We start from the raw sequence: 13,113 nt of genomic DNA on the forward strand, positions 1-13,113 counted from the left end.
TTGAAGCCTCCTTTTGGGTAATTGTTTACGATGATCCAAAACGCTAGTTTTGAATTGAGTGATTGAATCAAGTGATCGTTGTCATTCTTTGTGACATTTTTCTTAGGTAGCGTGTCCTTCGAGATTTTTACAATGTCAAATATTTGCCCTGTATAAAAATTGAGTAACAGTACTTGTCCGATAGGCTTTCAATAAAAAAGTGATAACGCCCATGTTATAAATAATCAACAAAAAAAAAAAGTGATAACGCCCTTGTTATAAATAATCAATCATTGAACGAAGCGCACCTTTATACAACTCGTGGGGGGGGGGGGGGGGGGGGCACTCTTACTGCGGATCTTTATATAATGTAAGATTAAAGTAAGCGACCTGCTTCTGTGTGCGCGTGATGGTGTTTGCGTGTTTTGTGTAATGTGATCCATGTTTTTGACCAGCACGTGGTTAAAAGCTGCGTTTGGAACAGATGTCACAAGGTAAACAATCCCATCAATCCGCGCTCCGCTGCTTCCGTCCGTGGAAATTTCCACCCTTAAAAGCCCAATCGGTCATGCACCGCTTGTCCCCCCGCCAGTTCCAAAGAGACCACGCCTTCAACACGGAGCCATTATTTTTGCCGTGTCTTATTGGTCGATGTGAAGGTGTGTCACGTGCTGACGTCATTGGCTGTGGAATTAAGAAGGTTGCGCTCAGTAAGTGGACAGACAAATATACGGCACATTTTACTGCGTGCGTTTGGAAAATAACCAGACAGGAAAAAAAAGGCAAATAACCCAAGACGGTCCCCAATTTCTTCCGCTTGTTCCATCTCATAAATATTAAGTGGCTGCCGTAGGCTTCCATCAAACCGGAACTTGTAACGGGACAGCTCACGTTTGGTATCCGAACAAGAGGCAACATCCCGCCGGTCTTTCATCAGACGCGCGGCGGGGATTCAAGAGAAGAGGAGAGGAGATCCACATGGCGCTCAGAGGACAATTGCTAAGACTTGCCCGCACTCGGGTGTTCGCGGGCGGACAGCCTAGTCGAGCCCAGTCGGTGGCTGTTTTGGGGGCTCCTTTCTCACGAGGACAGGTAAAAAAAAATGCATCATGTTTTTAATTAGCAGACATAAAAGCCAAATATGTCCCATTATTAATAATATTCGATACTATGTATTATGTCCAGATAAGAAGAGGCGTGGAACACGGGCCTAAAGTCATCAGGGATGCGGGGCTCATCGAGCGGCTCTCCGGTTTAGGTGAGCTGCATCGGCGTTACATAACCAGATTTGAACCGTCGTTACCTCACTCGGGTATTTATACACTCGCGTATTTATTTTACTCACACGCAAGAGTTGTCCTCCGTACAATATAATTTGGGGAATGATTTATGCTATCCGTGAAATCTATTTGAAATTAGTTTTATTTTTAAAATAAACCGCAATGGCGTCTTATCCCCACGTGCTTGCAAGGCGCATGCTCAGAAACTCCAGACAATGAAACTACAATCTTCTTTCCTAAACCGCAGTCTGCAGTAGAATAAAGATTTGTTTCTTTCATTTTTTGCGGTGAATTCTCACGGATGGAGTGTCGCGGCACTTCCCACTCCCACGCGCGCACACACGTCATAAAGGGGATTTTACAGTTTGAGGCCAAAAAAAAAAAAAAAGCATGCTGGTTTACTCACCTTTAACTGGTGCGTTGGAAAAAACAATGGTTGCCTTAAATAAAAAAAAACATATTTTCATGATTACCAACTGTCGATAGGAAGAATGTATTTTATGATTACCAACTGTTGATAGGAAGAATGTGTTTTAAAAATCCGTCAACAAATTTTGCCTATTTATGGATCAGAAAAGGATAGACACAAATATTGGTGTCAATTTGAGCGATCTTTCTGGGTTGTTTTGTACAAAACAACACAATTTTTAATTAATTGGTTAAATCAACCCAGTTTTGGAGGAGGTTTTGTGCAAAACAAACCAGAAGTATGGGTCAAATAGACCCAAGTACTGTATTGTGTCAGTCCTTTTTTTGGACACCCCGTTTTTTGGGTTATTCAAGACCCAACGTGAGTGTTAAATCTTTGTTAACAATCATTAAACAGCTGACCGGGCAGATATTACATCACTGTTCTTTTCTCTATGACTTAAAAAAAATAGTTGCTTCGAATATCCAGGTCCATGTAATTAATTAACCGCTACAAGCACACATTTCTTTTGAACTGGTGAAACACAGTCATGTGAACAGGAACCAAGGTGAAAATTTAGCAAGCCCGCAAAATATAGTTTGTGGAAACAATTATTGGTGAATGAAATTAACTCATTGAATCCCAAAGACATATTTATCCTTCTTTCCCCAAGTGTCCTGACATTTAAACCCAGATTTTGCCCTTGGGCCTTACAGTACATCATATGTGAGTTACTAGGACAGTACATGCTAGTGCGCTTGCTATAATTACCCCCACAATGGAATGCGTCCGATTAAAAAGCCATACTGTACATCCTGTACGTGAGTGTTTGCTTTCACTCGCCTGCACTTTAAACGTATCATAAAAAGCAACCTGGATTGGCCCTGACATTGTGATATAGGCCTACACGGGTGCTACACGTATAGTAATTAGTACTTAACATAGTTTAACAAAGTAGGCAACGTGCTACGGATTTTAACAATTGTTAAAATGCTTCATAATGGTGGCAGAGGTTTATTTAGCCTTGGAATTTATAGAAGCGAGGTGTCTTACTTGCATGTTTTTCATGGAGCAGAATTTTTAGAGAGGTATGAAGTAGAATTTCTATCATTTCTTATTCATATATACTGATAAAACCTTTGAAAATATCATTTATTTGTGCATACAAATTATAATGCATAGCGTACCAGAAATCTACAAGGGGGTCTTTTTTCTGTGAAATTTTAAAATACAACAACTAAAAATAATACACAAACTTAGAAAAAAAAAATCTTTATTGACCATAGTGAGGCTTGCTCTTCTTTTTGACTCGAGTGCCACAAGGGGTTGTGAAATTTGACAAAATATCCAGACCAGGAGCAGACAGATGGAGTGTTTAGATAATCTACCTCATAAGAGGAAAAAAATGCGGGTTATCAAGAAAACGTGCTTTTTATTCAATAGAAAATGAACAAAAACATTCCAACAGTGTTATTCAAGCCCCATGTATTTAACTATGAATTGAAATGACTTACAACAATTGAAAATTAAATGAACAAAAGAAAACTTTTTTTTAAATAGAATTTTAAAGCACTAACCGATCTGCTATCCTTCGGATTATTAACGCTATGACTCCTGATTTATATTTTCTTCAAGCTTGGCAGGCCGGATTAAAAAGGTTAAATGGGCTGCATATGGCCCCCGGGTCATAGTTTGCCCACAGCTCATGGCTCAAACTGTAATGTTGATTTATTCAGGTGTTTATTGAGATGGTGCGGCAAATTAATGGCTGAGGGCTACCAATGTTTCAGCAAATGTATTGTTAATTACTAAATTACCAATAATTATATGTTTAAAAAAAGGGGTATTTATAGCTCAAATCTTGTCCAATCCATTACTATGGCCTGAAATGGTTGGGCACATGGCGGCTACGTTGATGGAGGACCTTCATGGGCTTTCAAGAGTCAATGTTATTGATTTAATTTTGGCACTTTTGATCTTCCATACGGAAGCACTTTTCACAAATGCAACCTTGCATATTAAAAGGAGGACTTCGGAATTGTCCTTGACCGTCTATTCCTGTCATGTCTGCTAAGGGTAATGGGCCACGCAGAGGGCCTCAATGCAGCACAGTAAGAAGACACTGTCATCTGGATTTATGTTGCACACACGAACTCCCGATATGACCTCGACATCCATCGGTTAGGAGAATGCGCTGCTTTGATATCCAGCGCAAACTGCTTGGACAGAAATCCAACCTCGAGAGTTGATGGGGTGGGTCAGCGGTGTCGCGAAAGGAATGTATGCAGTCTTTTGTACTGTAGGATGACTCATCACATTGAAAGCTACGCATGTAGATGTTACATCACTGGGTTTGCATGACTGAACTGGAAAAGTCGAGAATAGGGTACAGCGTCACCCTTCTGTCTGGTACGTTGTTATTCAAATTGGACAGCAACTGGACAAAACTCGTTATGTCGTTTCTATTTCAAATCAAAATGGCTGATTTCCTGTATTATTTCATTATGAGCATTTTTTGGGGTAGGTCTGGGTGTATTAGACATGACGACCAATAGCGATAGAAGATGAATTCAATTTGATTTTTTTTTTTTTTGTGTGTGTGGTTTCAGATTACGCCGTGCACGACTTTGGCGACCTCAATTTCCACTACCCGGAGCTGGATGAGCCCTACATGAACGTGAAGTTCCCTCGCACAGTGGGCGCCGCCACAAAGAAGCTTTCGGGTGCTGTGAGCAGAGCGGTCGGTGCCGGTCACACCCTGGTCATGCTGGGTGGGGATCACAGGTAACCACAGTACCCGCCAAAAACCATTAAGGTGTTTTGCCTATCTAAATCTCATTTTTCTTTTCACGCAAAGCCTTGGTATCGGATCAGTGACGGGCCACGCCCAACAGTGTCCTGACCTGTGTGTCATTTGGGTTGACGCTCACGCCGACGTGAACACGCCCGAGACGTCGCCGTCGGGGAACCTCCACGGCCAGCCGGTGGCTTTTATGCTCAAAGAACTGCAAGACAAGGTAGTCGAGATCAGATTGTAGACGATGACTCATCTACCGCTGTTCCAAGTCTACTTCACGTGTTTCTGCATGTTCTACGCAGGTGCCAGATCTCCCGGGGTTCTCTTGGGTGAAGCCGTTCCTTTCCTGCAGGGACTTGGTGTATATTGGACTTCGAGATGTCGACCCCGGCGAGTAGTAAGTATCTTGTCAGAAGCCATGTCAACTCAATAATAAGAGGCAAAAAAAAAAACATTCAGTGCCATTGACGGCTATAGACGTAAAAAAATATTTTTACTATGAACTTATTCACTACCACCATTGGCAGCGATTTAAAAAAAAAAAAATCCTTATGTACTTTAACCATTTACATCCATTGTATATAAGTAACACCTGTGTCATTATTTATGAACCATAAATCCATACCATAACCTTGTATCTTCAAATATATATATGTATATGTGTGTGTGGTAAGCTCATTTTGGGGACCTGTCAAGGCAAAAGAAATAATTATTTTTACAAGCAATTATCAGGTGAGCAAGCAATGAACTTAAGCAAAGAATTGACCAGGATGTTACTACAATATAATATAAAATACAACAATATAAAACACATAGTACAACATAAATTAAGGATACATATTTTAAATTTGTCTCACATTCAACTACTAGTAATGCAAACACATGACAAGAATTAATGTCCTTATAGCTTCATTAACTACACTACACAATAAATTCTGTGAATCAAAATGGAAAGTTTTTTTCTTCTTTTACAAACATATTTAGTGTTGTCCACTGCGATTTGCTGGTCTCCCTGTGAATAGTTGCAACCGGCCTATAACTGACACCTGTTTAAATGCATTGGGAGGAAACAAGCACCATTTTACTCGATATAAATTTTGAACAAATCGGCCAATCAATTGGTAATCAATTGTTTCACAGCCATATCCTGAAGAATTTGGGAATCCAGTACTTCACAATGAGGGATATCGACAGACTGGGCATCCAGAGGGTCACAGAAGTCGCCCTTGATCATGTGTTGGGAAGGTAACACGCAATATGATTGGCTTCATTTAAAGAATTCTTTCAAGTTTTTTTTGTTTTTTTTTTTAACATCATGCCCAATAGAAAACAAAGACCCATCCACTTGAGCTTCGACATTGACGCGTTCGACCCATCCCTGGCGCCTGCTACGGGAACGCCGGTGAACGGAGGGTTGACCTACAGGGAGGGCATCTACATCACAGAGGAAGTTCACAACACAGGTACACATACACGGACGTTGATCAAAAACTCTGGATTGTGCAAGAATGAACAAGATCAGGATACAAGCATTGAAAAAAGACACTAGCGAGCTGAAATTTCACCCAGATGGTGATAACGTGTCAAAGATCAATATGTGTTGACCACTTGGTCATCACACTACCAGGAATGTGCCATCCCTTAGTTAAAATTTTGCAAGGACGTGAAAGAAAATTATCCCCAAAAAATCACTATCAGTGTTGAACAAAATAATGTTCACGTAAAAGCGAAACCATATTTTTCCAATGTCATAAAATAAATCTGTTTGTCATGAAGGGTTCATCTTTCCGTTATATGAACTTACCAATATGCACATTGCATCAGCAAATAGTCATCCTGTACCTCCCAGAAAGTGTGTGACCAAACCCTGTGCAGTGTGACAAGTGCAAAAGTGACTGTAGAGCCTTGATATAAAGACGTCTGGGGGCTCAGTCATCCAGAAGGGATCCAAAAGTAACCAGTGCCAATTCAGCTGCCTCAGACATCTGCTCTAGTTTCTGTCTGGACACCAGACCTCCACGGTGTTGCGTAACAGTCTTGTCCAGCCAGGAGGTGTTGAATTTGACCTAGGACATACTGGAGGACACAAAGGTGTCTGGTTTCACACTTAGTGTTATTCAGGAGGCACTTAAAACAGCGTCAACTGGCTGTGGTGGCTCTGCTATTTATCCTGGATGCCCCATCATAAATTAAGGACATTCCTCAAGACCCAATTGTGATAGTGTGCCCCTTGTAGAACTAAAGGTGATGTTCTTGGAGAGGGGGGAAGCAATGGACAGGGTCATCCAGGAAGTTAGTCAGGACCAGCCGAAGTGATTGGGTACAACTATCACCCAGGACCTAAAAAAAGGACTTTGTCTGCTAGCTAGCAAGAGAATGTGGTCGTTACCTTTATTGAATATTGTGGTCATCGTTGTGCAGGTCTGCTGTCGGTCATGGACCTGGTGGAAGTGAACCCCGTGGTGGGGGCGACCCGGGCGGCCGTTGAGGCCACCGCCTCGCTGGCCGTCGACGTCATCGCGTCGTCACTGGGGCAGACGAGAGAGGGCGCCCACGGGGTCATCGACGAGATCCCCTCGGCTAAGGAAGATGACACTGAGCAGCTTCGTCTTTGAGAGCTCAAAGCAAAACAGTGATAGACTTCTTCCAGCACCGCTCAAGCATTCCAAAGTGTTGCGTCCAAAACTACAAAAAAACAAAAAAAAAACTGAATCCATTAGCTGACGTATTAGGTTTTATTTTGGTCCACTTTGTTCATTGTGCTGTATTTCACCGTCTCAAAAGGTTTGCCATGTAAAGCCTAGACAATTTAAACAGCAAAGCTTAATAATTTATTTTGCTATTTTATGTAAGAAGGCATGGATGGATGCCTGCTATTTATTTTGTTTGGTTTACAAGCAAAAGAGCCTGCCTCAAAGGTGTGATTAGAAACAACGTGACAGTATTTTTGGAGCCGTAGTTGAAAACTAGAAATTAAGTATGCACTTTTGGACCAGATGTGGTTATTGTATTATTCTTGATGCTTTACTTTTTTCATTTACAACAAAAAAAAAAAAAAACAAAAAACAACTGTATGTGAATAGAACTTGAATGTTACACAAAGGTAATTTCAAAGCTGCAATTTTGTATCATTTAAACCACTATACTGACTGGCATTTGCATTATTGTATTAAATAGTTTATTTTCTGGTCTGACATCTAATGATTTAGTGTCTGAGTGGCTTTTTTTTTCCTCCAGTGCTGAATCTTTGGACCAACACATGCGATTGAATGGTCTAAAAAGGCTCGCAAATTAACAGCTATTAAATTGATTACAATAGTACTTGTAGTAATTGATTACTTTAGGTACTTAAGAATTGATTAGGTACTAACAGTACAAACTAGTTATTTAGGTATTTAAGAAATCAATTTAGGTAATTAAACACTAAACAATTATTTCATCCCAAAGTTATTAAAATAAGTGATGGGGTTCTAAAGAGCTAAATTGAAACTAGTTCATGTATAATTACTATTTTAGTGCATAATTAATGGAAGTATAATTCATTTGGTACTAAAATAATTAGGTACTAAAAGTACTAATTTATTATTTTGGTATTTAAGTAATCAATTTAGGAAATTAGACACTACATTGTGTAATAAGTACCAAAATAATTGATTATTTAGGTACTAAATTACTAAATTGAAACTTATTCATGTATAATTATTACTTTATTGCGTAATTACCTGAAGTAATTGAATTCAATTAGCACTAACTACTAAAGTAAGTAAACACAATAATTGCTTTGTAAAATAAATACCAAAGTAATTAATTACTTTAGGAACTGAAGTACTAAACTGAAACTGATTTATGTATCATTATTATTTTAGTATGTAATTACTTTGAGTAAGTGAATTTAGCACCAGCCATTGCCAAACACTCTTAGCCATGCACATGAGAAAAAAGTGAAAAAGATATAAAATACCTGAGAGTCAATGTCAGGACTGGAAAAGTGTATAAATATGTCTTTGGGGTTGAATGGACTAACATCTTGAGAAAAGCAAAAACAAATTTGAGTGCCGCTATTAAAAAAAAAAGCATCTTTTCAAAGGAGTTCCTTTTGATTCAGTCTTCAACCAAAGTTTTTTTTTTTTTTTTTATTAACCATAGCTAATTTTCAACCAAAGAGGAAGCATGAATTTGAAACAGTTCTTTGTTTACCCTCCAAGGAGTTTACAAGGATAAAATCTCTTAACCACAAATTTCTGATGTTTATCAACAGATGAGGAAGTGGGTTCATTATTTTTAGACGCGCCGTGAAAAGAAACAAAATATTCATAAACAAAAGAGAAAGTGGGTAGTTGTAAAATGATTGTTATTTCAGGAAACAATAACATTGACAATCATTTTATCCATAAAATGAATAATTCCAAGTAATGTACAGAACGTAGATAAATCAAGAAGATTTGAAAAAAATGAATATGGGCTATTTTCATCAGTGAAAATAACTAGCAGATGTTTTTTTTTTAAATAACTGATCAGATTTTTGGCCATTAGCATCATTGTTAAATCTGACTATTTTCTGTACATTGATCAGTGTTCAGATTAGTGTAAAATAAAGAAACCTGAGCAATATAAAGCAAAGTAGAAACAATGAAGACGAACTGTGCTATCTGGTTTTATATTGACTATTGCTAAGTTAAGTACTGTACCTCATTTTAATACGCAGGGTGCCATAGATGATGTTCTGGGTCCAGTACCGCCTTCATTGAACATCCTCTCTGTCCTCAGGTGTCTAAAACATCTTTCCAGAGGGATTTCTTTGCATTCACAGTCTGCTCATACAGTGCACATTTTATTGTTTTGTTTTTTTTTGTGGTGAGGAATCCTCATCCAAATGTCCTCAAGGTCCCAAAAAAGAAGGTCAGGACACCGGTTTTTCTTTTTCTGCCCTCATCATCGGAAGAACTTGAGGTAAACGACAGCGCCCAGAATGGCCAGTTCCATGAGAATGATGACGGCGAGCAGCAGCTTGTTGGTCATGACCCTGGCGGGAATCAGCAAAGCACGTCAGCCAATGTTATGTGTTACTAATACAGTATATGCAGTGGAACAGGAGAAATCGACTGCACAAGAAGGACATTTTCTCTAATTTTAACATTTTTGAAAAATTGGCTTTTTTTCTTTGTGTCACTAATACAGTATATGCAGTGGAATAGGAGAAATCGACCGCACAAGACGGACATTTTCTCTAATTTTAACATTTTTGAAAAATTGGCTTTTTTTCTTTGTTTGGAAGCTACAAAAGGATTATTTTTCTTTTTATTTGTTTATTTTTTCTTCTGACTATAAGCCACAACTTTTTTCAATGATTTGAGCCCTGCATGTTATAGTTCAGTGCGACTTAAAATTTGTCACGTGTAAATTTGATTGCTACTGTGTGTGTATGTGTGTCTATAAATATCCCAAGGCAGGCATGTTCGGTCTGTTGAAGATGTCGCTGTAAACAGGCAATTAAAAAATGTTTCAAAATTGTAAAAAACTACCAAAAACAATCTTTCTGGGTAAATATCTGGTGTCCAGTGCATCTTATCCGTGACAAAAATTATAGTTTGCCCTACTTTAGCAGCTGCGGCCTACATACTGGTGCGGTTTATAGCCTGAAAAATACGATAGCCTTATCTGGAAACTAAAGGAAGTCACATCTAAGGTAAACAAAGACTAAACAAATTCAATTGATCTCTTCTGAATTCTATTTCTTTCGACTTTGGAGCTTCCACCGCTCAACCAGATTAAAACTGAGCTCTCACTTACCGTCGAGACATAGAGCGAAGGATTTTCCGCGTGCGACTGAGGTTCTCTCCTGTATTTACCAGCTACAAAAACAAAAAAACAAACAAACACAATGGGTAACAGGAAGTGTCATGCTATCTAATCTGTAAACAAACAAAAATCAGCATATGCCAGGGGACAATGTGTCTTCCGTCATGCTTTTGGCAGTATTTTTCAATTTGTTTTCAATGGCTTCAAACCAATGTGAATATCCATTTGTCATGTAAAAATAAAAATTGCAGACAGTTTACAACAGCAAATAAACTGCAATAAAACTGGATAATCTGGGATAACTGATTTTGTATTATTTTCTAAAGAGGACAAATTATTAGGTTACTTTGATGAAATGAAAAGTTTAAGATATGTCTTGACTATGACATTCTGAAACATCACATTTCAGACTGCCACTCTGTAGACACTCACTCTGTCCCTGGCTCGATCCAGCTGCTCCCGCTGGCCGCCGAGCTCCTCTATGATGTCGGTGCCGATGTGCTCCGTCTCAGCTGCGAGACGCTGACTGCGCTCAATGCTCTGGCTGGCATTGTTCAGCGACTCGGTGCCCTGCAGGAGCAAGGCCCGCTGCGACTGTGCGCGCGTCTGGACAAAGAAGGACAAATCATTACTCTGGGATTTGTGAAAAATTGAGTGAAATTGGTTTTCAAAGTTCTATTGGCTCTCTCGGCAAAAATAAAACAATTAAAATGAGTTTGACACCCCTTGCCTACTGTTTTTAAGAAGTATTGTGACAGTCCTTCAAAATAAACATGCCAATCTGGTATGTCCACATTGTCACCACACTCACACTTTGTTGGTTTTGAGATGAATAGATACCGCCGAGACTCCCGTCCGACAGCGGCTGGGTCGAGCTCTTGGCGTCCCGCTGCAGCTTGGCGAGGTCGCGCTGGTATAGACGAAGTTTGGTTCTCATGGTATTCCGGTAGGCCGGTGGAGCGTCACGTAGCTCCTCTTCCATCCCTTGCAGCTGTCAGGAAACAAGAAAACTAGTGCATTAGGTTTTGCATTCCAAGGGAGGATAAAAGGCTGAAAATGGGAGAGAACTTTGGAAAGAATTCCTATGGTGTTAGGACACAAGTTTAACCACAAGCCAAGAAATTGGTTGGACGAGCCTATATCAAGTTTACACAAGCTACACAAAAAACTTCTTAGGACCAATGACGCCCACAAATTAGCAAAAATGACCAAATTATGAGACAAAAAATAGTATTTTAGAACACTGCAACAGATATTGAATTGAAATTCCACACAGAAAGCATGTTATTGATGGCAGAATGGGTCAAAATGGTATATTATTTGGTTTATTGACCATTTTTGCTCTCGGGAAGTCCCACCACTGAAACGACGATTTCAGGGGGAAAAAATGTTTGACGTATGCCTGTTCAAATTTTTATTTAATGATATCATATACAGTATATGCTGAAAACATGACTAGGTAGTTAACCATTCCAAAACAATGAGTGACTCACAATTTCTTCTGCTTCCTCTTTCCTCACATCGAAGGTCCTCAACAAGCCCTTCTTCTCCTCTGCGGAGAGAACACAACACAAATGTTTTTTTTGTTTGTTTGTTTTTTCATTAGTGTTTTTGAGCTAGCGAACTGTAGAATTCTAGATTTGTTTTGTACCTCCATGGCTCCTTAGCAGCCTCTCCGGTATTAGCTTTAACTCCTCGTACAGGGACCTATAAATCTCATGCAACTTCTCAAATTCCTCCGACGACATTTTGATTGAGTCGGAGACTCAAATTTGGCTCCTTTTGGAAGTTTACTAGGGATATCAATGAACCAGATGAAGTTAGCAAGCTGTGGGCAAAACAAATGATTTCCGCATGATGGTCCTCGTGATTGAGTGGCAACAAATCCCTCCAGATTAAAAATCAAACAAGGTTATTTTAAATGCTTTTAAACATGATAATTACACCTTCCGCGCGTGTTTAAAATTTTGTGTTTTGTACTATAATAATAATAAAATATATGTTCTATTTTAATCTATCGTTAAAGTGAAGAAACTAATGACAATTATACAGGCGCATTTTAGACACCTATTATTGGTGTCTTCTGGATAATGTAGTACTCAGCAGCAAATATAAACGCTTGTCTTTTTGTTTTAAATATGTTTAACTTAATGGCCATATTTAAAATAAATTGTCACTTACCTTCGTGTGCTTGTTCATGTCACAATTTTTTGCCTGCAATGACGATTAATACGTCAGGTAATTCGCAGTAAGAATAGAAAGTAGTTAAATATAATATCGTTAAAAAAATAAATGACAGAAATTTTCTATTGAAAGTTTGGCACTTTATTCCTATAATGGCTCAATATGCATGGATCTAAAATTGTTAAAAAAACAAACAAACTATACATACAACTTTGTAGAAATGCAGACATTCCTTTTCAACGTATATTTAAAAAATAATTTTAGAGCTAGACATTGTCATAGAATAGGGTTGTAATTTTACTTAATTATTTTATGACTAATTTTTCCTCCCTATAATTAGGTCGTATTCGATTTTTTCCCCTTCTCATGCAGTCATCCATAGGCTGGAACACTTTTAATACACAGACTCCCTCTTGTGGTGTGAAAGAGAATCAATCCAGCAATTATATTTCTGAACCGCTTATCATTTTAAAACTGCTGTCTTTTGTTTTTTACAATGTTCGAAAGGAACCACTTTTTTATTTCTCATTAACCAGATGACCTGATCTAACAACATAATTAAGGATATGTATTGCAAAGGTTATATTTTACTTTCAAAGAATCCCCGTGATTCTATCGCACAATCTGTAAAACCTACACATCCCATGATGCCATTCGCCGGACAT

At 38.7% G+C, this 13,113-nt stretch overlaps 2 protein-coding genes across 2 annotated transcripts; one reads left to right on the forward strand and one right to left on the reverse strand.

Moving 5' to 3' along the window:
- The first annotated feature begins 670 nt into the window (after positions 1-670).
- On the forward strand, positions 671-7,666 carry arg2 (arginase 2). Its single transcript, XM_088433287.1, has 8 exons — positions 671-1,071; positions 1,165-1,237; positions 4,278-4,452; positions 4,526-4,685; positions 4,768-4,862; positions 5,606-5,710; positions 5,792-5,928; positions 6,887-7,666. Exons 1-8 carry the CDS (start codon positions 958-960, stop codon positions 7,078-7,080), a joined length of 1,053 nt encoding a protein of 350 aa, XP_088289413.1. The 5' UTR covers positions 671-957; the 3' UTR covers positions 7,081-7,666.
- Positions 7,667-8,799: 1,133 nt separating this feature from the next.
- Positions 8,800-12,124, reverse strand: vti1b (vesicle transport through interaction with t-SNAREs 1B). The gene is made up of 6 exons (XM_088432558.1): positions 11,916-12,124; positions 11,758-11,816; positions 11,076-11,255; positions 10,697-10,870; positions 10,256-10,317; positions 8,800-9,488 (listed from the first exon to the last, which is right to left on the reverse strand). The coding sequence occupies exons 1-6, from the start codon at positions 12,010-12,012 to the stop codon at positions 9,398-9,400; spliced, it is 663 nt and encodes a 220-aa protein (XP_088288684.1). The 5' UTR covers positions 12,013-12,124; the 3' UTR covers positions 8,800-9,397.
- Between the last annotated feature and the right edge of the window lie 989 nt (positions 12,125-13,113).

This window comes from Hippichthys cyanospilos, chromosome 14, assembly GCF_059441005.1.
Source record: "Hippichthys cyanospilos isolate Australia breed blue-spotted pipefish chromosome 14, RoL_Hcya_1.0, whole genome shotgun sequence".
In the NCBI taxonomy this organism is placed as follows: Eukaryota; Metazoa; Chordata; class Actinopteri; order Syngnathiformes; family Syngnathidae; genus Hippichthys; species Hippichthys cyanospilos.

What these genes read in the sequence shown, in the direction of transcription:
- arg2 (XM_088433287.1), top strand. Translation starts at nt 958, where the DNA reads ATGGCGCTCAGAGGACAATTGCTAAGACTTGCCCGCACTCGGGTGTTC. An exon ending in ATGCTGGGTGGGGATCACAG is followed by an intron (nt 4,453 to 4,525) that starts GTAACCACAGTA and finishes TTTCACGCAAAG; the next exon opens with CCTTGGTATCGGATCAGTGA. An exon ending in AGAGGAAGTTCACAACACAG is followed by an intron (nt 5,929 to 6,886) that starts GTACACATACAC and finishes ATCGTTGTGCAG; the next exon opens with GTCTGCTGTCGGTCATGGAC.
- vti1b (XM_088432558.1), bottom strand. Translation starts at nt 12,012, where the DNA reads ATGTCGTCGGAGGAATTTGAGAAGTTGCATGAGATTTATAGGTCCCTG. An exon ending in AAGAGGAAGCAGAAGAAATT is followed by an intron (nt 11,256 to 11,757) that starts GTGAGTCACTCA and finishes GTTTCCTGACAG; the next exon opens with CTGCAAGGGATGGAAGAGGA. An exon ending in TGGATCGAGCCAGGGACAGA is followed by an intron (nt 10,318 to 10,696) that starts GTGAGTGTCTAC and finishes TTGTTTTTGTAG; the next exon opens with CTGGTAAATACAGGAGAGAA.